Genomic DNA, 23,476 nt, shown 5'->3' on the forward strand with positions numbered 1-23,476 from the left:
CACTAGTAGGTGATCAGCCGGGGCCTGAAGCTCGGAACCCCTGTGGATCAGCTGAGCGGCGCCTGCTGTGAGCGCTGCTACACAGGGGTCGGGGCAGAAGTTGCTGCTCCAACCCCTTTGCAGCTCCCATTGATTGCTATGAGACGCCATCCTCCAGTTAACAAGTGCCATCCACTACACAGGAGTCAGCCGTGGATTTTCGCTTCGACCCCTGTGTAGCGGCACTGACATCGGTCACCCGGCTCAGCTTATTATCCGGGGTCTCGACTGTCAGACCCCGGCTGATCGACTATCAATTAACTATCCCCGAGGATAGGTCTTGAATAATATTTTCCTTAGAACACCCCTTTAATATTACGCCCCCCCCCCCCATATTACATAACAAACCAAACCCAAACTTCACCAAGATACCAGGAATACGTACACAGATCTCATCAAACTTGCCGAATTCCAGTGTCCCATATCTGTCGATAGGAGGTCGGATGTACTCGCAATACTCGTTATTCATGACCATCTCCAGTTGGCGCACGCAGCACACGTATGCCAGGCGTGTCTGAATCTCTGCCATGTTCAGCACCTGAGGGGACCAACAATATAAACAGTCAGGTAGCCTCCATCATCCGGCCAGGCAGTCTCCAACTCAAGTCCCAGCTACAAACACAATTCAGGCGAATCGTAATGGGGCGGAGCTCAAATAATAAAACCGTCACACATCGGGCGGTAAGGACGGCATGCAACGATCCCATATAAACCGCTCTCTGAATTGGTCTCCCTGCACTCATCACTGGGATGGATCGGGACAACAGAACAGCCAGTGTTATAGGACACGTTCTCCTTCTAGATCTATCCAATTTAGGTCGCAGTCAGAAGTGATGAGCTTGTCATAGATCAGTGGTGGCAAACCTATGGCACGTGTGCCAGAGGCGGCACGCAGAGCCATCGGCCACTCACATTACTGAATACCGGCAGGGGCAGGAAGGACCAATGGCCCTGGCAAGTGAGACATGTCCTCGGCGAACTCCCTCACCTTTCCCTGACGGTCTTCCCTCTCTGCCTTGTCAGTTTCCCTGGCGCACTCCCTCCTTCACTGCAGTGGCAGCCAGGCATCTTCCCTGCCTGCTCTGCGACTGATCTCCCGCTGTCAGTCCCGGCGGGCTGGCGCGCTCCCTTCTTCACTGCAGCGGCGGGTCGGCATATTCCATGCCTGCTGCGCCACTGTCAGTGTCCACCGGCGGGACTAGTCCCTCGCTGTCAGTGTTTTCTCGCTGGGCCGGCGCGCGGGGTAAAACACATACAGCGGCGGCATGCAGGCTAACAGCGGGGAGGACAGTGGCGGCGGTGGCACATGGTCAGACATAGCCGGCATTGAGTGGGACAGCGGGGAGTACAGCGACAGCGGCCACAGGGGGAAGGGGACCCCGGAAGCGCACTGTCATGAGCGTGATGGGCTGGGAGCCAAGTGTCAGCAGCGGGGGTGCCCGGGAGCGCTGTGTCATGAGTGTGGGGGCACTGGTGTATCCCTGGAGGTCAGGCAAAAAGCTTGGCACACGCTGCTGCTAGAACCTGCTTGCAAGTAGCCAATTGGAAGCTAGGGGTATGACAGGGGCAGTCCTGCATGGAAACCGTCACACCCCTAGCTTCCGGTGGTGACAAGATACATCAGTACCGGAGGTGTCCGGCAGCACACACTGATGTCAGTGTGTACCTGGAATCAGCGCTAGCAGCAGCGGCGAGTAGAGGAGGATGGGGTACGTATATGGTCTCGGTGGGGAAGGGGTGCTATTACTACTGCGGGCGGCTGTGGAGTGTCACCGTTCGCGCTCGGGCCGCCGCGGGGGTGTCACCGTTAGCGCTCGGGCCGCCGCGGGGGTGTCACCGTTAGCGCTCGGGCCGCCGCGGGGGTGTCACCGTTAGCGCTCGGGCCGCCGCGGGGGTCACTATTACTGCTAGGGACGCTGTTGGGGTCACTATTACCGCTGGGGTATGTTTATGCGTGGCAGTAATTACCGTGACGAATTCCGCAGCTTTTCCGCATCCAAAAAGCAGTCAAAAGCTGCACCCTGTCTATTTTGAAGCGGCCCTGTCCTTTTTATAATGACGGAGGTAAAATCATACGTTGTGATAAGCCCCGCCCCCTGACGTGTTGGCACTTTGCGATAAATAAGTGTGTTTTGGGTTGCAGTTTGGGCACTTGGTTTCTAAAAGGTTCGCCATCATTGTCATAGATGCTTAGTATATGACACATGATTTGGGTCTTCCAACAGCCTCATCCACACCATGCAGAACAGCTCTGTGGATTTCACAGCATTCCCATCATGTGGCGGAATGGACACAGATTGCAATGCAAAGGGTGAAATTGGCAGCAAAATCCTCGCCTCGTCTGAACTGACCCTAAGGCCCCATGTCCACGGGCAAAAGAAGAATTAAAATCCGTGGCGGATTTTAACTCTTCTCCTGCCCGCGGATCCGCGCCCCATAGGGATGCATTGACCACCCGCAGGTAGATAAATACCCGCGGATGGTCAATAAAAGTGATTTTAAAAAAAAATGGAGCATGAAAAAATCTGGACCATTCTCCATTTTCGTGCGGGTCTATTGAAGCCTATGGAAGCCTTCCGGATCCGCGGGAGACCTAAAATAAGAATATACTCACCTGCTCCGGATCTTCCCTTCACCGCAGCTTCATCTTCTCTCCGTCGCGGCCCGATCTTTTTTCTTCAGGCCGGCGCATGCGTGCGGCATGCAACCGACGTGCCATGCACATCCGCCGGGCCGAAGAAAGAAGATCCGGCCGCGACGGAGAGAAGATGAAGCCGCTGCGAAGGGAAGATCCGGAGCGGGCGAGAGGTGAGTTTATTCTTATTTTCAGTGCTCATGTCCGCGGGGCAGGAGGGACCCGCTATGGATTCTCCATGGAGAATTCGTAGCGGGCCTGATTTTCCCCGTGGACATGAGGCCTAAAGTCTACGGCTTTTTATCACGACGATGCACAGAAAATGAAGTGACTTGCAATTAGTCTTCATTATAAATCTCCTCGGTTCTCCAGCTCCCGTGCAGATCGATGTGTCTCCATGGTAACAGACAACAAACTTACTCTGTGCAGACTGATCCTGTCCCTTATTGTTGGGTTAGTAGGCTACAGAGAGAAGGGAGTATGTCTGCAGCCACGGAGACGCACCGGAGCTGTGGACACAATACGGCAGTCCAGCTTTAGTGAAGGTTAGATAAGCAGACTGCTACGGCGTGTAAACTCCCCAACTGCGCACAATCCATGCCGTTTCTTACATCAGCGGCCTTTAGTTTACTTTGGTACATAAACAGTTAAACAGCGATTCAATTTGCAGTGGTTAAAGCCGAATGCAGAATCTATTCTTATTCCCTCCACTTGAATGCTCGGCTGCTCTGAGGTTTCTGCATCACTGGATTTGACGGTCACAGTTCGGAGCGGGTGCCCCACGGGAGGTGGAAGCTCGCCTCCTTGTAGATGTCTCACCTTTACTCTCTCAGCGAGGGGGTTCCACCTCTTCCACAGTAACCACCAACCGGACAGGGAATCGCCGTAGTTGGTTAAATCCGTCTCGTCCCGGCTTCCCACATCAATGGCTAAAACCACCTTAGCGCCCATGGTGCGGGCAACGTCAGCTGTGAGACAGAAGGGAGACGTTACACCAGGCAGATACATGACCCCTCACTCCCCCCATGTGGAGGCGGAGGAGGAGAAAGTCAAAACCTGCACAATGAAAAGCACTGCAGTTTCTTCTCTCCATGTGCTGTGCTGGCAGTCTACTGTCATCTGTTATCAGCCACTGGGGTTACACTTGGTTGGATTACTGTAATTCCAGTGGTTTTGGCTTGAAAATTTTTGGGAACTTTTTTCACAATTATCCTTGTGATTTCACTGACTTGCAGGTTAGTAAAGGTCGCTGCTTAGCTCTAGACGAAGACCATATTTACATGGCCGATAGAGAGTCGGGCCAAAAGTGTTGGGGGCAGGACTCGCATCGCACAGAACACGGGCACCACATACGTGTGCTGTGCAGGAGACGGCACCTCTACATGTTCTTTTCTCGTGCGAGAATCGCACACACAGGACCTGCTGCGACTCTTCTGTCTCATCGCTGCTACAGAAAAATCGCCCCTCTTAACAGTCACATTGCAAACAGCCGGATCGATTATCGTTTGTTTGTTTTGTCCGTCTTGCAACACACAAAGCTCATGCGGAGATATTGGCCCCGTAAATACTGCTGTAAGCTTTATGTCCACGGGCGGGTCGGATTCCGCCAGCGGGACCAAGGTCATTTTTTTTACCTGTCCGAGTCTTCTGCAGACCTGCCTGGGTCTTCTCCCTCATGTCCAGCACATTGTCTACTAGGTGTAGGATAAGGGATAACTTGCTGATCGTGGGGGTCTCACTGCTGAAACCCCCGCTGGTCTCTAGAATGGGACTCCATGCCCCGTTTTGCCTGTCGCTGCAAGAGTCGCTTTTTCCCCGCAGTGACGTCAGCATGAAGGGAGCGCTGGCGGTCAGAGATCTATTGATTTTAATGGGTCTGATGGAAAACCTGAGTGGGTGCCGTGCTTGCGCTACCAGCGCTCCAATCCGTCTCGTCCTCACTACGGAGGGTGCAGTTATCCCACACTGAGGAGGACATGCGATCCCTGATCTCGAGATTGGCATGGGAGGTGGGATCTCAACAGTGGATGTCCTGTGGATAGGGAATAACGTACAACCCCGTTAATCTAATCAGGCAGTGTACCTGGCAGATTGTTGATGTAACCTCCATCCATCAACAAATGTCCATCCTTGGGGTCACAGAGAGGGGGCATGTACCCTGAGAGAGACATGCTGGCACGGACGTATCGCCAGAGGCAGCCTGTAAGGAGCAAGAAAGGAGCAACATGAGAACATAGGCAAACTGGTGGTGAGATGCAATTGTCAGCCTACCCACTGGCTGGTTGGCACCACAACAATTATTAGACGTTCCCTACTCTCAGGATATTCTGCAGGGTTACAGCTTGTAAAGAAATGGGGAGGAGGGCTCTTTGTCCTGTAATACTACCGTAGTGCCAGTGTAACGGTGTGCCCTACAATATACCAGTAGATCACCCGTACGGCCTCCTACATGACCCGCGCTACGGCTCTCCTAGGAACGAATACGAAAATGACTTCCTGTCCACAAAGCAGACGCTGTAGGATTCGGCTAGTCGGAGCGGCGGTCATGTGGGGCGAGGAGGACCGGAAACAGAATTCATGGATAAAGCAAATTGGCAGGAACATTAAAGGGGTTGCCCGAGCTCCCTCATGCTGTAATGTAACAAAATAGCCGATACTCACCGCTCCCAAGCGCCCCCTACAGCAGTCTCCGGTCTCTGTGGTGATGTCATATTTACAGGCTGCAGTAGCCAATGACAGCCCGTCGAGATGATCACTGAGCGCTGTCATTGGCTGCAGCAGGACGCTTACAGGAAGTCACAGGCAGCCTGTAAACAAACACAGTGGAGACCGGAGCCGGCGGGGAGAGAATCAGTGGATTAGTTATTTTACAGCATGGGGGACCCGGCGAGAGGCCTTTACATAACTCTGCTAACTGCACTAGTATGGACTTAACACATTGACACAGAGGACACCCCGGAGGGCTGCTTTATGGCTGGAATCTCACCTATAGATCTTGATGCAGTTTTAGGAGTTAAAGTCATAAGTGGATCCAGAAAGTAGAGAAAGCAGTGAGCGATCCGTCCGTTCCCTCTCATATACAATTCAGTGTATGGCTCTATAATCTGCATGTGTGACTCCGCCCTAAAGAGGGATTGCAGGAGGTGCAGCCACAGCCCCGCACTCCACTAAGTGGCCACAATCTGGACCATCAGTGTAAGGCTCCACCGTACTGCAGGATGAGTCAATAGTAACTGACAGAACGGTCCAGTTATTCCTGGAAGGACGGAGTCCTCCTCGTCATTTCCATATCACAATGTCCGGAAGCCTGCAGATGGTCCATAAGACTCCACTGTGTGGGCGAGGATTAATGATGGAGAAGGCCCGTCCGCTCTGAGTCACTGGCTGGAAAATCTGGGGGAGCTTTAATGTGGGAAGAGAGTAATGAGGACGGAGAGCGGCGAGATAAGAGCTCCCAAGTAGGAGGGCAGATAAGACGGCAGTCATATCACAGGAGACTCTCAGGGATCTACTTGGGGGAATCACATCCTTTACAGCTTCCGTAGTTACTAAATGAAGCTGTAATGTGTGAACAGAGAGGCTGCAGATATCATCAGGGTGATCAGCCGGACAGCGAGACAGGCCGTCGTACACACTGTGATGGGCGATCAGCTGGACAGCGAGACAGGCCGTCGTACACACTATGATGGGCGATCAGCCGGACAGCGAGACAGGCCGTCGTACACACTATGATGGGCGATCAGCCGGACAGCGAGACAGGCCGTCGTACACACTATGATGGGCGATCAGCCGGACAGCGAGACAGGCCGTCGTACACACTATGATGGGCGATCAGCCGGACAGCGAGACAGGCCGTCGTTATACACACTATGATGGGCGATCCGCCGGACGATGAGCCAGGTTGTTATATACACTATGATGGGTGATCGCCCAGACAATGAGACAGCAGAGGGCAGATCAGACAGCAGTTATATCACAGGAGACTCTCAGGGATCTACTTGGCGGAAATCACATCCTTTACAGCTTCCGTAGTTACTAAATGAAGCTTTAATGTGTGAACAGAGAGGCTGCAGATATCATCAGGGCGATCAGCCGGACAGCGAGACAGACCGTCGTACACACTGTGATGGGCGATCAGCTGGACAGCGAGACAGGCCGTCGTACACACTATGATGGGCGATCAGCCGGACAGCGAGACAGGCCGTCGTACACACTATGATGGGCGATCAGCCGGACAGCGAGACAGGCCGTCGTACACACTATGATGGGCGATCAGCCGGACAGCGAGACAGGCCGTCGTTATACACACTATGATGGGCGATCAGCCGGACAGCGAGACAGGCCGTCGTTATACACACTATGATGGGCGATCAGCCGGACAGCGAGACAGGCCGTCGTTATACACACTATGATGGGCGATCAGCCGGACAGCGAAACAGGCCGTCGTTATACACACTATGATGGGCGATCAGCCGGACAGCGAAACAGGCCGTCGTTATACACACTATGATGGGCGATCAGCCGGACAGCGAGACAGGCCGTCGTTATACACACTATGATGGGCGATCAGCCGGACAGCGAGACAGGCCGTCGTTATATACACTATGATGGGCGATCAGCCGGACAGCGAGACAGGCCGTCGTTATACACACTATGATGGGCGATCAGCCGGACGGCGAGACAGGCCGTCGTTATACACACTATGATGGGCGATCAGCCGGACAGCGAGACAGGCCGTCGTTATACACACTATGATGGGCGATCAGCCGGACAGCGAGACAGGCCGTCGTTATACACACTATGATGGGCGATCCGCCGGACAATGAGACAGGCCGCCGTACACACTATGATGGGCGATCAGCTGGACGATGAGCCAGGTTGTTATATACACTATGATGGGTGATCGCCCGGACAATGAGACAGCAGAGGGCAGATCAGACAGCAGTTATATCACAGGAGACTCTCAGGGATCTACTTGGGGGAAATCACATCCTTTACAGCTTCCGTAGTTACTAAATGAAGCTGTAATGTGTGAACAGAGAGGCTGCAGATATCATCAGGGCGATCAGCCGGACAGCGAGACAGGCCGTCGTACACACTGTGATGGGCGATCAGCTGGACAGCGAGACAGGCCGTCGTACACACTATGATGGGCGATCAGCTGCACAGCGAGACAGGCCGTCGTACACACTATGATGGGCGATCAGCCGGACAGCGAGACAGGCCGTCGTTATACACACTATGATGGGCGATCAGCCGGACAGCGAGACAGGCCGTCGTTATACACACTATGATGGGCGATCAGCCGGACAGCGAGACAGGCCGTCGTTATACACACTATGATGGGCGATCAGCCGGACAGCGAGACAGGCCGTCGTTATACACACTATGATGGGCGATCAGCTGGACGATGAGCCAGGTTGTTATATACACTATGATGGGTGATCGCCCGGACAATGAGACAGGCCGCCGTACACACTATGATGGGCGATCAGCTGGACGATGAGCCAGGTTGTTATATACACTATGATGGGCGATCGCCCGGACAATGAGACAGGCCGTCGTACACACTATGATGGGCGATCTGCCGGACAATGGGACAGGCCGTCGTACACACACTGATGGGCGATCCGCCATACAATGAGACAGGCCGCCGTACACACACTGATGGGCGATCCGCCGGACAATGAGACAGGCCGCCGTACACACTGTGATGGGTGATCCGCCGGACAATGAGACAGGCTGTCGTACACACTATGATGGGCGATCCTCCGGACAATGAGAAAGGCCGTCGTACACACTATGATGGGCGATCCAACGGACAATGAGACAGGCCGTCGTAAACACTATGATGGGCAATCCGCCGGACAATGGGACAGGCCGTCGTACACACACTGATGGGCGATCCGCCGGACAATGGGAAAGGCCGTCGTACACACTATGTTGGGCAATCCGCCGGACAATGGGACAGGCCGTCGTACACACACTGATGGGCGATCCGCCGGACAATGAGACTGGCCGCCGTACACGCTATGATGGGCGATCCGCTGGACAATGAGACAGGCCGTTATATATACTATGATGGGCGATCCGCCAGACAATGAGACAGGCAGTCATACACACTATGATGGGCGATCAGCCGGACAGTGAGACAGGCCGTCGTACACACTATGATGGGCGATCCGCCGGACAGTGAGACAAGCCGTCGTACACACTATGATGGGCGATCCGCCGGACAGCGAGACAGGCGGTCGTACACACTATGATGGGCGATCAGCCGGACAATGAGACAGGCGGTCGTACACACTATGATGGGCGATCAGCCGGACAATGAGACAGGCCGTCATACACACTATGATGGGCGATCAGCCGGACAATGAGACAGGCGGTCGTACACACTATGATGGGCGATCAGCCGGACAATGAGACAGGCCGTCATACACACTATGTATTTTTATGCTGTCTTGTGCTTGATAAAGTCGTATGTTACGACGAAACGCGTTGCACTATAGCAGCACTGAGTATGCAGCAATTGCATTAATAAAAAGTCTATGCGAGTGATGTCTACAGCCTGATCCAGGGGTTTGGGTCCCGAGAGCGCGGGCAACTTTTCTTTTCACCTTACGAATACACACTATGATGGGCGATCCGCCAGACAATGAGACAGGCAGTCATACACACTATGATGGGCGATCAGCCGGACAGTGAGACAGGCCGTCGTACACACTATGATGGGCGATCCGCCGGACAGCGAGACAAGCCGTCGTACACACTATGATGGGCGATCCGCCGGACAGCGAGACAAGCCGTCGTACACACTATGATGGGCGATCCGCCGGACAGTGAGACAAGCCGTCGTACACACTATGATGGGCGATCCGCCGGACAGCGAGACAGGCGGTCGTACACACTATGATGGGCGATCAGCCGGACAATGAGACAGGCGGTCGTACACACTATGATGGGCGATCAGCCGGACAATGAGACAGGCCGTTATATACACTATGATGGGCGATCAGCCGGACAATGAGACAGGCCGTTATATACACTATGATGGGCGATCAGCCGGACAGGTCATTATATACACTATGATAGTCTAGTTATCGCTGTATCTCTTTGGGGCACAATGAAACATTTCCTTTTTCCTAAGAACTTCCTGCCGGCTCCCCTCCCCGCCATCAGCAGATCACCGAGGATAGGTCCGCATTGTGGCATTGGGCATCATGCAGATGACAAACGCCTTTTAGATGACTTACCGTCTGTGTGCACCCTCATGGCAGAGGCAGTGATGTCCGTTGTGATGTTAAAATACGGAATCCACAGATCCTAAGAGGAGAATAAAGTGACAGGTTTACATTGTATCTGTAGTGCACTGGGGATCACTACGCCGGAGGGATGAGGGCGATAGTCTCACCTCTATCTGTTTATCCTTGAAGATGCAGCTGATGCCGTTATTGAAGGCGGCACCGGAGAACATGGAGGTGATGGGGTACGTCAGGTCCAGGACCTTCTTGAAGACGGATGTCATGTCCTTGGAGGAAGATAAAAGCAGAGGTTATGGCCATCTAGGGTAGCTCAGAAGCCGTACCCTTTCCATAGCATTACACAAAAGCGGAGGAGCCATTACACTGATTGGTAAGGAACGCAGACAAAGTGCAAGCAGCATCTTGTAAATACTGACACTCCTGATGGCGGCGTTCTGTCCTGCCTGGGCGATACGGTTACTCCTAGAGTACCGATAATCTTAAATATCAGCAGCGTGAGCCCAACATGCTTCATGTACAAGGCTCATGGAACTGACGGCAGTAGCTGCTGCATATTATAATCTATCTTAGACATGCTGGGACTTTAAGTTCCATGGAGGCTCTTGAGATATCATGCGTCATCATATTGCCGATTTGGTAATGCACATGGTACACTGCGTCTGCAGCGCCCCCTGTGGGTTGGTGGCTTGCCTATAAGTCAATGCCCGACCTCCTAACAAGCCTATAACAGGACTAAAGATATGAGCCGAACCAGAGTCTTCTGCAGAAAGAGAAGCCGTCCGCCGCCAGAGAGGAGAGAAGCCGTTGTACCCCGGACCCATCAGAGGACTCTTTGCGAGCCGACCACAACCCACCGAGAGCGCCAAAAACCTGTCCCTTCTGGAGAAGATTCTGGTTTGATTTATATCAATAACCCCTTCAGGACCAGAAATGTATCACTTTTGAGGGCTTGTTGCTTCTTGTGGGACGGGTTGCATTTTTTAATGTTACCATTTAATGTATAGAAAAACTTCTACAATTTGGGAGAAATTAAAAAAAAATGCAATTGTGGCGTTTTTACAGCGTTTGCAGCGTAGTAGAGGTGAGATATGAACGGGGCTCATGGCGGTACGATCGCGCTGAGGACACATTTATACAGTTTTTAAATGGGCTTCTATTTTTAAAAAATACTTTTTTCTTTTAAAACAAAACTTTCTTTCAGTCGCCGCATTCTGAGATGCGACACGTTTCCGTTGCTGCGCTGTGCGAGGGCTCGCGGCTCACGGAGGGGCTCTGGGTTTTAGCACAATTTTGTTTAAATTGTTAGGAAGCAGAATGTAAAAATATATATAAATCCCAATTCTGGCATTTTGTCTCCATCTCTTTATTACCGTGTGAGAAAATAGTGATATTTTAACTCTTCGGACTTTTACAGACACGATACCAAATATGTGGGGCTTATTATCGCTTTAGTGGGTTTTTTATATGAAAAATGGTCTAGTGATTTTCGATGTTGCCATCTGGCAGAAGTAGGTACGCATCTGGCTGCTCACAATCCCGCTGTGGGGGTGCCGACGGGGATGGTTCGCCCCCGCTGACTGTTTAGATGTGCGGTCAGCTTTCACTGTGGCACCTAAACAGCTAGCTGGTCGCAGCGGTAACCGGTGGCGTCCAGAACCAGCCGATCGCTCTGGCGTCAGCTCCACACATATGGGGGATCATCACCGGAATAAATCGCTGGAGCCAGCTAATTGTCCCGTCTCCACGCTGCTGCTGTCAGGGCATCGAGCAACAAATTACCCACTTGTCGGAGTTCCCTGGTTTTTAGATCACCTAAAACCCAAGCGACTGCCTGCCCGTGTAAACAGGCAGTTATTAATTTACGAACGACTGCCTGTTTGCAGAGAATGGAGGCCGGTGGCCAGAAGAGATGTCCGAACGCTCCACCTCCATCATCTGAACGACTGTCCAGCACTTATACACCTGACAGCCGTTCCATGTAAAAGTATCTTAAGTCCTGCAAGGCCAGTTAGAAGGTCGGACACTGACTTGTAGAGAAGCCCCCTTTCAATAGATGGCGCTGCAGAGGCGTTGTGCCATCTGCCATCTCCATACCTTATTTCCCAGCACTGCACGGCCCTGTATGTCTCCTTACACCGACTTACACACAGAGGAACATTACCCCCCCCCCCGACCCACTAGAACGGCAATGTAATTAATACCATTATGTACGCGTGGAGACGGCCGATCCATGAAGTGTCCGAGAGTCGGCCCCGACTACACGGACGGAAAAAGGCGCCCCTCTTATTACCACCATGCTTCATCTGGAAGGACGACTACAAAGACGTGCGGCTACCATACTAAGTCCAGCACGTCCGAGTCCTTGCGATATGCAGAGCAGCTCTCTGTATGATCGCACTACGGATTCCCAGCGCTCCCCGACTACTCCGAGTAACGGACATCCACATCGGTCATTCTATACTACATTATACCCTCATTACTCTGCTCCCCGGTAGAAGTGCCATTATGGGGGGGGGGGGCGGAGGCCTTCACCCCGCATCTTAGAGACATAAGAGCGGACATCGGAGACAAGTACTTATGGAGGGGAAGGACACGTCTTGCATTAAAGGGGTTGTCCAGGCTTAGCAAAGCATGGCTGCTTTCTTCCAAACACAGTGCCACCCTCATCCGCAGGGTGACCTCGGTGACCGCCGGACGTGATGGATCTGGATGCCAGCCCTTATGCCGAGTATCCTGTTCACCTCCGAACCGGCAGCAAAGTGCAGAAGCAATGGGGCAGCAGATTCGTCCTTCCGTTGCAGCCCAGTAATCTCACAGCGGCTCCTGCAATATTCTTGTAATCTGCAGCGTCTCTCTATAATCTCTTACATAGCCCAGATATGTATATTGATATAGCAGAGCTGAGTTTGTCCCTCAGCAACTGTGATGTTGCAGGAATAAGTGCAATCTGTGGTATTGCGCATAACTGCAGAAAATCCTACTGAGTGAACTAAACGAAATCAAACGCGTTACCAGTCAAGTTCAGCTCTGCTACATCTGTACATTCAAGACATTGCGGAGTCACATTCTGGTTTCATCAAGAGGCTATTAGCCGGGAGCTCCTAATCTATAGGGTGGGATGGGAGGACGGAATCCTGTCCTGGCATGCAGTTACACCAATTAGTTCTCGGTGCCCCTCTTAGTGCCAGGTCACAGGGCCGCTGCATCCAGTATGACTGTGTGGCAGTCCTTGAGCTCTGCAGACAGTCATGTCACCATCAGTTATGCTGCGCAGGTAGGCACAGGACGCTTTACAGTGCAGCTTCCCAGGACTTGTGATGGTAACAGGGGAGAATGGTTTCTTCCTCGTGATTACTGCGGTCTGCGTGGCGAGGGGGATCAGTAACGTGATTACGCTGCCGTCTGCATTCAGGGTTTCCGTTTTCCTGGGGGCAGGGACACTGCTGCATCTTATAGCCCATTCACACAGGCGGATTGACGGCACATATTTTTTGCACGTAATACGCAGCGAATAGAAGTCATTGACTCCAACGGGTTCATTCACATCTACATAATTTTCATGTGATTTTCGGTTGCTCGTCGCATTTAGTCTTTATTACGCACTACGATGGGCCATGGAAGTGAATGGACTAAGGCAAATACGCAGGTTGTTTGCATTGCGGCTGGCTCCGTTCTCCTCCTCCATCGCTGACATTTACACTCATGCCGGTTCCGATTATACAATAAGGTCTGCCGCCATGACGCCCTCCTCCTACTAAAAGTTATCTTGTTCATCTCATGGGGTGATAGGTGGCTGCAGATACCCCTGGCGCCCCTTATCCCCCACTACAGATTTCCTGGGTGTGTGGTCTCCATCAGCAGAGGACCATCTACCATCAGCCCACAGATCGCGGGTGCAGAGGAGGCTGGGAGCGGCTTTTACCTCCAATGAAGCCGGAGAATTAGAAGATTAACTGCAGCTTCAGATTACCAGCGAGGAGATTAAACCTTTCAGGATTTGTCAGCAACCTCAGGAGAAGGAAGGAAAGTCAGCAAGACGTACACAGAAGTGGGGGCAATGAAGGGCAGACCCCCATTACTGCACTCATGTAGATACGTCTCCTGTATGTCCACAGCGGTCGCCGACTGACATCACATTATAGTGCACAGAAGAGATATCTGACATCTGCAGATATAGCGAACCTTAACCTGACACAAGCCTTTAAATACACAGTTACAGCAAACCTTAGAGGATGTCCAGGACTTTTACTACTGATGTCCTCAGGAAAGGTCAGCAATAGTTGATTGGCGGGGGTCTGATACTCAGGACCCCACCAGTCAGCTGCTTGCCGAGCCCGCTATCCATGCGTACGGTGCTGGAAGCAGATCATGATGCCAACATGGCAGCAGCCTGGGTTGGTACTGAAGGCACACCTCACACTGCAGACACAGATCCCAGTGAATTCAAACGCATCTGGGCGGCAGCAATATGAACAGCGCTATTAGCTTCCGCCACTGTCCACACCGATAGGCCAGGCAAACCACTGATTGTTGGGGATCCTGACCTTACCTGTGGAGAGCGCTCAGTAGTATAAGTCATGGACAACCCCTTTATCCCCTTTCCGCCCCAGGATGTAAACTTACTTCCTACAGATGTAACTGACAGCCAGCCTCCTGCTGCAACAGCGGGGATCAGTGATTGCAGCATGTAAGGTGGGTACTCCCTGTGTGATGTCATTGGCCCTACAGCATGTAATCGTAGAGGGACGATGAGTTGCCATGGCAACTGGATGCCAGACAATGGCGTGCGAGTCTGTTATAGTCTGTGATTGTTACGATTAGAGATAATGCATTTTCAGAGCAATCATAACATCGCAGGTATGAGTCCCCTGCAGGGGCATGAGAAATGTAAAAAAAGAAAAGTAGATTTAAAAAAAAAAAAAAAAAAAGTTAATTTTTGGACATTTTCCTTCAAAAAGAAAAAAAAAATTTCAAAAATTAAAAAAAAAAAAAAATCGCAGCCGTTCGGCATCAACGCTTCCGTAATACCTACAATAAAATGAAACACACTTTATTCATCACAGCAAACGCTGTAGAAATAAATCAAAAGCAATATAACGAGCCGAAAAAGCACTAAAAGTGACTAAAGCCGTATGTGCCCAAAAGTGGCACCAATAAGACTACAGCTCGCCGGACAAAAACAAGCCCTCGCAGAGCTCCGGTCACGGAGGAAACAAGAGGTCCCGGGCCTTTGAGTGCAGCGATGCAAAAACAAAATCCAAAGGAAAGGAGTTTTATTATGCAAAAGTGGAAAAACGTAAGAGATCTAATTCTAGTAATCTAATTATCATACATAACCGGGTCATTAATGCTGCATGATTGTAAAAACATAAAAGAAAAACAAGAACAACGGCAGAATTGATGTTTTTTCGCTCTGCCCTCTAAAATATTTTTAGAAATGACGTCTACGATACTTTGTATGGACCAATAAAAACTACAGCGGGCCGCACAACAGACAAGCCTTCTGATGGCCGTCTCGATGGAACAATAAAGCTGTGACTTTTGAAAAGTGGAGATGAAAATCCCCAAAAAGTCGTTGCGCCCGTAGGTCCAAAATAGACGGTCACGAAGAGGTTAATGGTCGTGTATAAATGGGCGAATTCGTGGCCCGATGTAAACAAATACATCAGTCGGCACTTTTGATTTAAGGCCCATTCAGACGCAACGATTATCACTCAAGAGACATCAGCGCACGGTCCTAGAAGACAACGATGAACGACTCGTTAACGAAAACTACACGATGTCCGCGCAGTTTGACCCAACGATTCTCGCTCAAAAGACGGCTGAGTGATGTTTGAGCGAGATTCGTTGGGTCTACATGGGCCTTTACACGTGACGAGAATGACTGCTATGGGGACAAATCAGAGCCTGCGGGCCGGCCGTACACCTTCCTGTTCACAAGTGACTGGTAGCCCTTTTACACGCCTGACTGTCGGCTGAACATTAGTGGTTCTCTATAAGTGACTTCTGTCGGTGACACTCTCATGTTTGAGGTAACTGTATATTTGATGCATTAAGTGTCAAGTTCACATCTGCTACGTCTGTACACAGAGGGGCTCGGCACACACTTGGCATTACTTCTCCTGTACAGATTATCCCAGCAAGGTTTTCTCCTCTGTTCACTGTCTAAGCTGACATGTCACATATACAAACAGAAGAAAGTCTAGTACCGCGTCGCCGGTAGAGCAAAACCGGATTGTTCCCAGCAGGAAAGCCAAGGCATCCTGTAGATGAGACCCTGTTACTGGCTACAAACATACATGATGTTACTGCCAGCTTTCCACTCTACTCCGGGGTCTTCCTCAGGCGTAATGGAACAGATCTAAAGAGGCATTTATATAAATCCATGATGACCCGATGGGGTGCAGACGTGGTACGATATACAAACAGGAGATGATGCAATGGGGCGGTGGCTTCGTTATAGAGAAATGTCCGACCTCACAGGCCTCAGAAACGTCTGAGATTTCATAACAAACCAAGAGAACTAGAAAGCGCTGCAGAATAAAGATTATTATTAGAATTGTGAATGCAGCTTTGGATGTAACTAGAGACTTGCCATAAACTCAGCTCAGTAGAAGAGGAGTAACAAATTCAACATTTTATGGAGATTTTAACCAAAAAAGGTAATTAGTGAGGCCAGAGTAACGGCAGATGTTCTGGGCTAGAGGATGATCCTACAAATCATACTGGAGACCTCCACACCCCGATGATTGTGACTGAGCGTTCGTCCACCTGATCATTTCCCCATGTATCCCGGGCAGCGATCAGCCAATAAATCAGCCAAACCTCGTTCATCGGATCTTCTATGTTGCTCAATCACTGTTGGCAGCATATCTGGCCATGTAAATGCTGCAACAAGGGTGAAAGCCTACGGGGGGCGAACAATTGTATGACTGATAGTTTGTGCCCCGCTCTGAACTGATCTGTGGAAAGGCCATTTAAACAAGCACTGATCTTTTGATCAACGGCGAGTATCTTGCAAGTGACCGTGGGGCTCACAGCACTTTGTTTCTCCCTCCTGATTAACTGTAAACCATGTCCAGGTACCCACCATGTTGAAGTACCCACATGTCCAGGTACCCACCATGTTGAAGTACCCACATGTCCAGGTACCCACCATGTTGAAGTACCCACATGTCCAGGTACCCACCATGTTGAAGTACCTACATGTCCAGGTACCCACCATGCACCACTCTCGAGCTCTGATCTTCATCCGGTTGAAGCTGCGCTCCTCTGCGTAGAGGGCTCCCATAAATGCCCCGATGGATGTGCCTCCAATCATGTCGATGGGAATCCCGGCCTCAGTCAGAGCTTTGATGATTCCCACTTGAGAGCAGCCCCTGAGAAAGAAAGACGAGAGCGGTCAGCGAAGCATCTAGAACACGAGAACAGAAGGAACAAAGTCTCGGAACGCACATCTGGACATGAACATCTTTAGGGCGCGTTTACACGGGCAGGTCCAATATTGGTTCAAGAATCCCGGAGCTATTGCCCTCGCAAACCCACAATTCTTGCGTGTGTGTGATGCGTCTTGCAAGAAACTCGCATTCCCTACAGAAGCAAAACGCATCGCACTCACATGAAACGCACATGATTTTCTTTTCTGTTCCCATGGGGAACAATGGGCGATTCCTCCACAGAATCACATGGAGATGCACACATTAGATACAACGGTCTCGTTTCCCTGGAGGCTCCTTTGCATTTTGTCGGCGCCATACAAATACAGATTATTACTGTTTTATGCATCTAAATCTGGGTTTGTTTGATCTTTATTTGTGGCTAAGCGCCTATTCCAGCTCTGGACCAATTCTGCCACGTTGATAGATCAGCCCCTGAGAAGGCTTTATACGGAGTTTCGGCTCTCTAGGGACTAATGTTCTCGACAGTCACACACAAAAAACCCCAAAACACTCGGAATAAAAATGCAATTATTAAAAAAGGTTGTTCAGTTACTGGAAATCCGGCTTCAATAAGACCCCCAGTATTAAAATAACAACGTGAACTATACTTACCCCTCGCGGGCACTGGTATCCAGCACTGCAGGTCTGCCGATTGTTGTGACACATAGTATCACGTGATCGCTGCATTCTCTGTCACATCAATCACTGGGACCACAGTGGGGCTGCAGCGCTGGATCCTGGTGGCTGCGGAGGGGTAAAGTATAGCTCATGTTATTTTAATACAGGGGGTCCTGTGGGTCTGGAGTTACTGGACAACCCCTTTCAATTAAAATCTCTTTGGGACGACCACTGGTGAGACGTTACATTTCTGCCGTATTTCTTCCTCGCTGTGAACGGACTGCACATATGTTGGCTTCATATCAGTAGCAAACGCAGCTTTCAACCGCACAAACCGTGACACAAAATAGAGCCGCGTGTAGCCGGATACTCCTGCTAGTGGCTTATGTATGACTGATCACCCCGCTCTCCCCTTTTCTCTATGGTGCCTTGTTAGGCCTTCACGCAGACTCTATGGTTGCCTGTAAAGCACTAGAAAAATTCCCACCGGTCCGGAGGGACGTCTCCACGGGAAGGTTACAAATAGGATCCACTTGAACCCTGAGAGTAATGATTAACGTGTTAAAGCTGCAGCAGCGCAGAGCCCTACCGCTCGCCTCACGCCGATATCATTAGGCCATTCGCTCATCATTACTTCAGTGTAACCTATACTTCTGGCTCCCCACCACCAGCATGCAGATTCCGTCCGCCGCCTCGATTTGGGGTGGATTTCCATATATGTCAGTTCTTCCGGCCTTGGAGCGATCTGCAGATTTCCTCCTTGGGCAGCACAGATTCCGCTTCTCTACATACAGTTTGCTGGGAGCTTTCATTTTCTGCCTTGATTTGCCATCTGTACACGACAGAACGCCGCCGCGCCCCTCGCTAATCCGCACCGTCCACAGGAATTACAAATCCAATTTAACAAAAGCCACAATGATCCAAAGGAGAGCGCTGAGATCTGCTGCATTACTTCCATCTTGGAGATTGGATGCACAATATACATATACAGAGATGTTTGCAATCACTTCCCCCAAGAAGAATCATTTCTACGGGTTTTATACGATTACGTTTAATCCAGCAGCCGACGCCCGGAGGGGCCGAGGAGGCAGGAGAAGAGGGGGATTATATGGGGCAGATCTGTCAGGGTCACTAAGACGTTCTGGACTGTATGGATGGGAAGTCACCGTTTTGGCCAACAGACTGTCTGCAGAGCGTTGCAGGTAGCCGAGCTGGGAGGATCCGGGTCTCGCATCCACAACATTCAATGCGTTTCCCACTACTAACCGACCGAAGCCGGATATCGCCATCTCAGCGTGTGGCTCGGGGTCATTCGTAATGCTGATCTTTCCTGCACTCCCTATAGTCAATCCCTTGCTCACTCCGAACCTCTGCAATATCCATCCTTTTCTTCCTTTGAAAACTCTTGCTGTCCTGATCCCTTCCCATCCGGATTACTGCCACTCCCTACTGATTGGTCCTCCCTTCACTAAACGCTCCCCTCCATCCGGAATGCCTCAGCCAGGCTCCTCTAGACGGACATTGCTGCTCGCACCCCGATGTTGGATCAGATAGTATAAATGGAGCGGCACCTTACCATGAGTATACACAATGCGAAGAACATGATAAACGTGGTGCCTGCAGTCACTCTGATGGCGGCTCCAAGTCCTGAGATCAGGTTTATCTCCAGTTACAGCGAACATTACTGCGTTGAGGCACAGAAGCCGACTTGTCATGTTTGCCATTAAAGGGCTGCGCGGCTGTCCGTTACCGATCAGATCTGGACATCCTCCCCATGTCGGCAGGAGATGCATGCAAGGTCCTAGGAGCCGAGCCGTGAGAGTGCATACATGTGCCTAGGAGACTGCCGGACCGACTCACACCAGAGCAATGATTCCCAAACTGAGCTACACACCTATGTAATGAACCGCCCCTCTATTACCCCCCATCTAGTAGCCCCTCTGGCCTTCAGAACCGCAGCAATTCGTAGTTGCAGCTTCCCCTCGGTGATGAAATCGTTCTGCAGGAATATCGGCCCCTGCGGACAGGAAGCTTCTTGTAGTTGCTGCAGATTAGATGGCGGTGCTGACATGTTCTGACCGGCTGACAGGAAGGGGTCAGCGATTCATGCTGCTTGCGCCAAATTCTGACCTCCCATCAGCAACAGAGATCTGGCCCCATCTGACCAGGAGATGTTTCTCCGCTGCTCTCTTGCCCTCTTTTGCCAGCTGGAGTCTTTCTGTTTCTTAGACACAATGGCGCTGGAACTGGTCGCCCGCTGTTATATCATCCGTGCGGAGGAACGGCGAGTTGTGCGTTTGGACACGTTAGTTGAAGCTCCAGCTTGTGTTCAGCTGACTGTGCAGCCTGTTGGTCAGAACGATTCCTGACACCCTCCTCCAACCCCTTTCAGTGATGAGTTGTTCCCGTCCACAGGATCCCCTTTCGCTGGATGTTTTCCTTGATCGAGCCATTCTTAGTATACTCTACATATAATTACACATGAAACCTCCCCCGGCGGTGAGCCCCCGGCTACTCTCACCCTGATGACCGGCCTCGCTGGAAGTCGTTCCGATCGCTGCATATTCCAATTTAATGTGGATTCACACTGAAACTGATCCACAAAAACTTGTCATGTAGTTTTATGCTCCAGGGTCACGGGGAGAATTTCATCAATCATCATTTTATAGACAACCAACATACTCCGCAGAACATTACAGAAAAGCGCCAATCGGATAAGGGTCAGCTCCTCTAAATAAGGGGCGGCTCGGTGTGACGTGACAGTACACACTCGCTGTGGCGGGAGGTCTGTGTTACGGACCAGGATGCATGTCCCCAATTCATCATCCATAATTCACCCTTTCAACCTCCATCCAGGGATAAGACGTTGTGCTGGCAGACGAGCCGGCCGGGTTAAAGCTCTAGAAACCCACAGAATTGGTCTTAGATCTTAAGTGCTGCCTTCGGGCACATCAGGGAGACGGCGCTCATTACTCATTTATCCACCCAGTGTGCGTTTGGCGAGTCGGCAAATGTTACCCCGAGGCAAAGTGACAATCAGAGGATGGAGACCTTCTTGTGTCATCGCTGTTATCTGCCGCTACTGACCTGAAGTAACACGTGGGCCGGATCGGGTGCATTAGCGGGACTCCTGCGAGTGTCACCAGTCTGTCCTCGGCGCCCATCATTACCGACTACCTGGAGAATCATTTAACCCTACGGGTTCTGTACAAACTGACTTGGGGTGTAAGGAGATACTTTATTCCTTTACTCCATCATCTGATAATCCAGAAGTGTTAATAATCTGACTCTTGTTCTAACGACAAAATGATAATCTGGAATTTCACAACGGAAGCAAAATAGCGGGAAGAAAGAACCAGCGATGGGACTTACGAATAGTGGCAGATGAAGAATACATTATAATGCTGGGAGTTGTAGTCCGACCACACTAAATTGCTCTGCACACAAAAACAAAAAAAAAAAACTGCCTGTCTAGCATTATTATAAGAGATGGCGAGCCTCTAGTGTCCACAGATGCCCCTCGCCCCGCTGCACAGCGATCCTCCTATATAGACCATTCTTCTGGTTGCATCCTGATTGTGCACTTTGTGAGGACGACAATGTGACGTTTGCCCTTTAAGCGCGAGACGGTAACAGATGCCCTGCCTACGCACGGAGTAGACGTGGGGGTGGAATAGTGTTTGGGGATGGCAGTATCCGCAACGTCCTTATATTGCCTGCTAGATGCAAGGCTGGGAGCGCCCGGCCGGCTGCAGCTCCTCCATTTGAGCCGAGAACTGCTTAAAGTTGCATCACAAAGGAATGCAGGAGAATTCAAGGAGTCCCAATGTGTCAGGTTATCCCGGGCCGTACTGATCGCTCTTCCTGCAGGGAAGGAATGAAAGGCTCCCAGAAAACAAAAACCCCAAATAAAATAGCGGAGGACGAGGAAGGTCAGATACCAGTATCTTTTCCGCTAATGTGACTATTCTTTTGGAAAGGCTTCTATAAGAATCGACCCCTTCCGAAATGTATAGAACTGGATGACTGGCTAGAACCGTGCAGCAGACAAAGTGATGTAGTGCTGTGCAGGAGTAGAACAACAGCGCCACCCCTGCTGACAGGTTGTGTGTGCCGCTGCTTCTAGGAACAAACAACCTTGTTGAGTTTTCAAAATATCTTCATGTGGACTGATAATCAGGCACAGACATTGGCCCAAATGTTTGCGTTCCTCGATCATCAACCCCACATACAAGCATATGACCAACGGCTCATTCGTTGGGTCATCGGCAGAACGCCTCCCATCTTAACAGCGAGATGTGCTGCTGACACATAGGGATGATGATGGTAGGGATCGCTCTTCCCCAGCGATCCTCTGCCAGCTGACACGCCTTGTTGATTGGCACTGGCTACAACTTGCTGAGAATTGAGACGTGTAGAAGGGCCCCTACTTGAATCGTCAGACTCTCTGCTTCGTTGGGTGAGTACCAACCGCAGACGCGTCCGGTCCGGTCGCTCACAGCGGAGGATGCAAACCCATCCACACGCTGCTGGATCACAAACGGAACAAATCTACTCACCTCTGTCCAACTGATCCATCATTTAACCACCTACTGCAAGATGACAGGTCTATAATAAAGCACATACCTTGCGCCGCCTCCTCCTAGCACTAGTGCGATGGTGTTTCCTGTTAGGACGCGGGCCAGGCGGGAGAAATCACAGTGGCGGTCCGGTGGCTTCTGAGATACCCGCTCAAACATCTCAAGCTGCCGAAATAAGGAAAAAGGATAACTGGCTGTCAGTCCCGCAGCAAAATACCCTCATCCACAGGTCACATCGGGGTGCAGGACTCCGAGGGCAGAATATTAACCCCTTCAGCACCAGAGTTTTCATTATTTCATTTTCGTTTTTTCATGCCCGCCTTCCAAGCGCCATAACTTTGTAATTTCTCCATTGACTGGTATGGGGCTTGTATTTGTAATAGTAGCATTTACTGTACCGTATAATCTACACAAAAGCCTTCACAACGTCTTAGGGGCGGGCGGAAGGCTGGACGGACGGAAGGCAAATACGTCATTTTTGGTGGCCTTATTCTTACATCATTTACATGCAGTGAATGAACTTAGTTTTATGGGTCGGTGTGATGAGGGGGTATTAGATGTAGAGTTTGTTTTTAGAGGTTTTCTATGTTTTAAAAGGTAAATAATATCAAGGGCAGCGCTTAATAGGTAACTCTGCCTACAGTAGGCTCTGGGCTGCCATGTGGGCCCATCGGCACCCCCTGATCACATAACCTCCCCGCTGATTGTTTAGACATGCGGTAAGCTTTTACTGCGGCATCTAAAGAGTTAACTACCGAGTTCTCTCTGAGGGCTCCTTCACACTGCCAAGAAAATTGTGCGAGATTGGTGCGTTGCGAGATGCACAAATATGACAGCACCCCCCCCCCCCTTTACCCATGGAGATGCGCTGTCAAAGGATCAGGTCAAGGAGTGTTTCTG

At 50.9% G+C, this 23,476-nt stretch overlaps 1 protein-coding gene across 6 annotated transcripts in view; it reads right to left on the reverse strand.

The window, feature by feature from the left end:
- The window catches only part of PNPLA7 (patatin like phospholipase domain containing 7), a 170,537-nt gene that overhangs the window by 13,000 nt on the left and 134,061 nt on the right, over positions 1-23,476 (reverse strand). For all 6 annotated transcript variants that reach the window (XM_066580080.1, XM_066580078.1, XM_066580079.1 and 3 more), the window contains 7 exons: positions 22,623-22,741; positions 17,162-17,318; positions 10,089-10,205; positions 9,931-10,000; positions 4,758-4,874; positions 3,494-3,642; positions 425-577 (listed from right to left, as the gene is read on the reverse strand). In XM_066580080.1, the coding sequence (XP_066436177.1) occupies positions 425-577; positions 3,494-3,642; positions 4,758-4,874; positions 9,931-10,000; positions 10,089-10,205; positions 17,162-17,318; positions 22,623-22,741 (882 nt within the window). The remainder of the gene's footprint in view (positions 1-424; positions 578-3,493; positions 3,643-4,757; positions 4,875-9,930; positions 10,001-10,088; positions 10,206-17,161; positions 17,319-22,622; positions 22,742-23,476) is intronic.

Source organism: Eleutherodactylus coqui, chromosome 10 (genome assembly GCF_035609145.1).
Source record: "Eleutherodactylus coqui strain aEleCoq1 chromosome 10, aEleCoq1.hap1, whole genome shotgun sequence".
NCBI classification, from domain to species: Eukaryota; Metazoa; Chordata; class Amphibia; order Anura; family Eleutherodactylidae; genus Eleutherodactylus; species Eleutherodactylus coqui.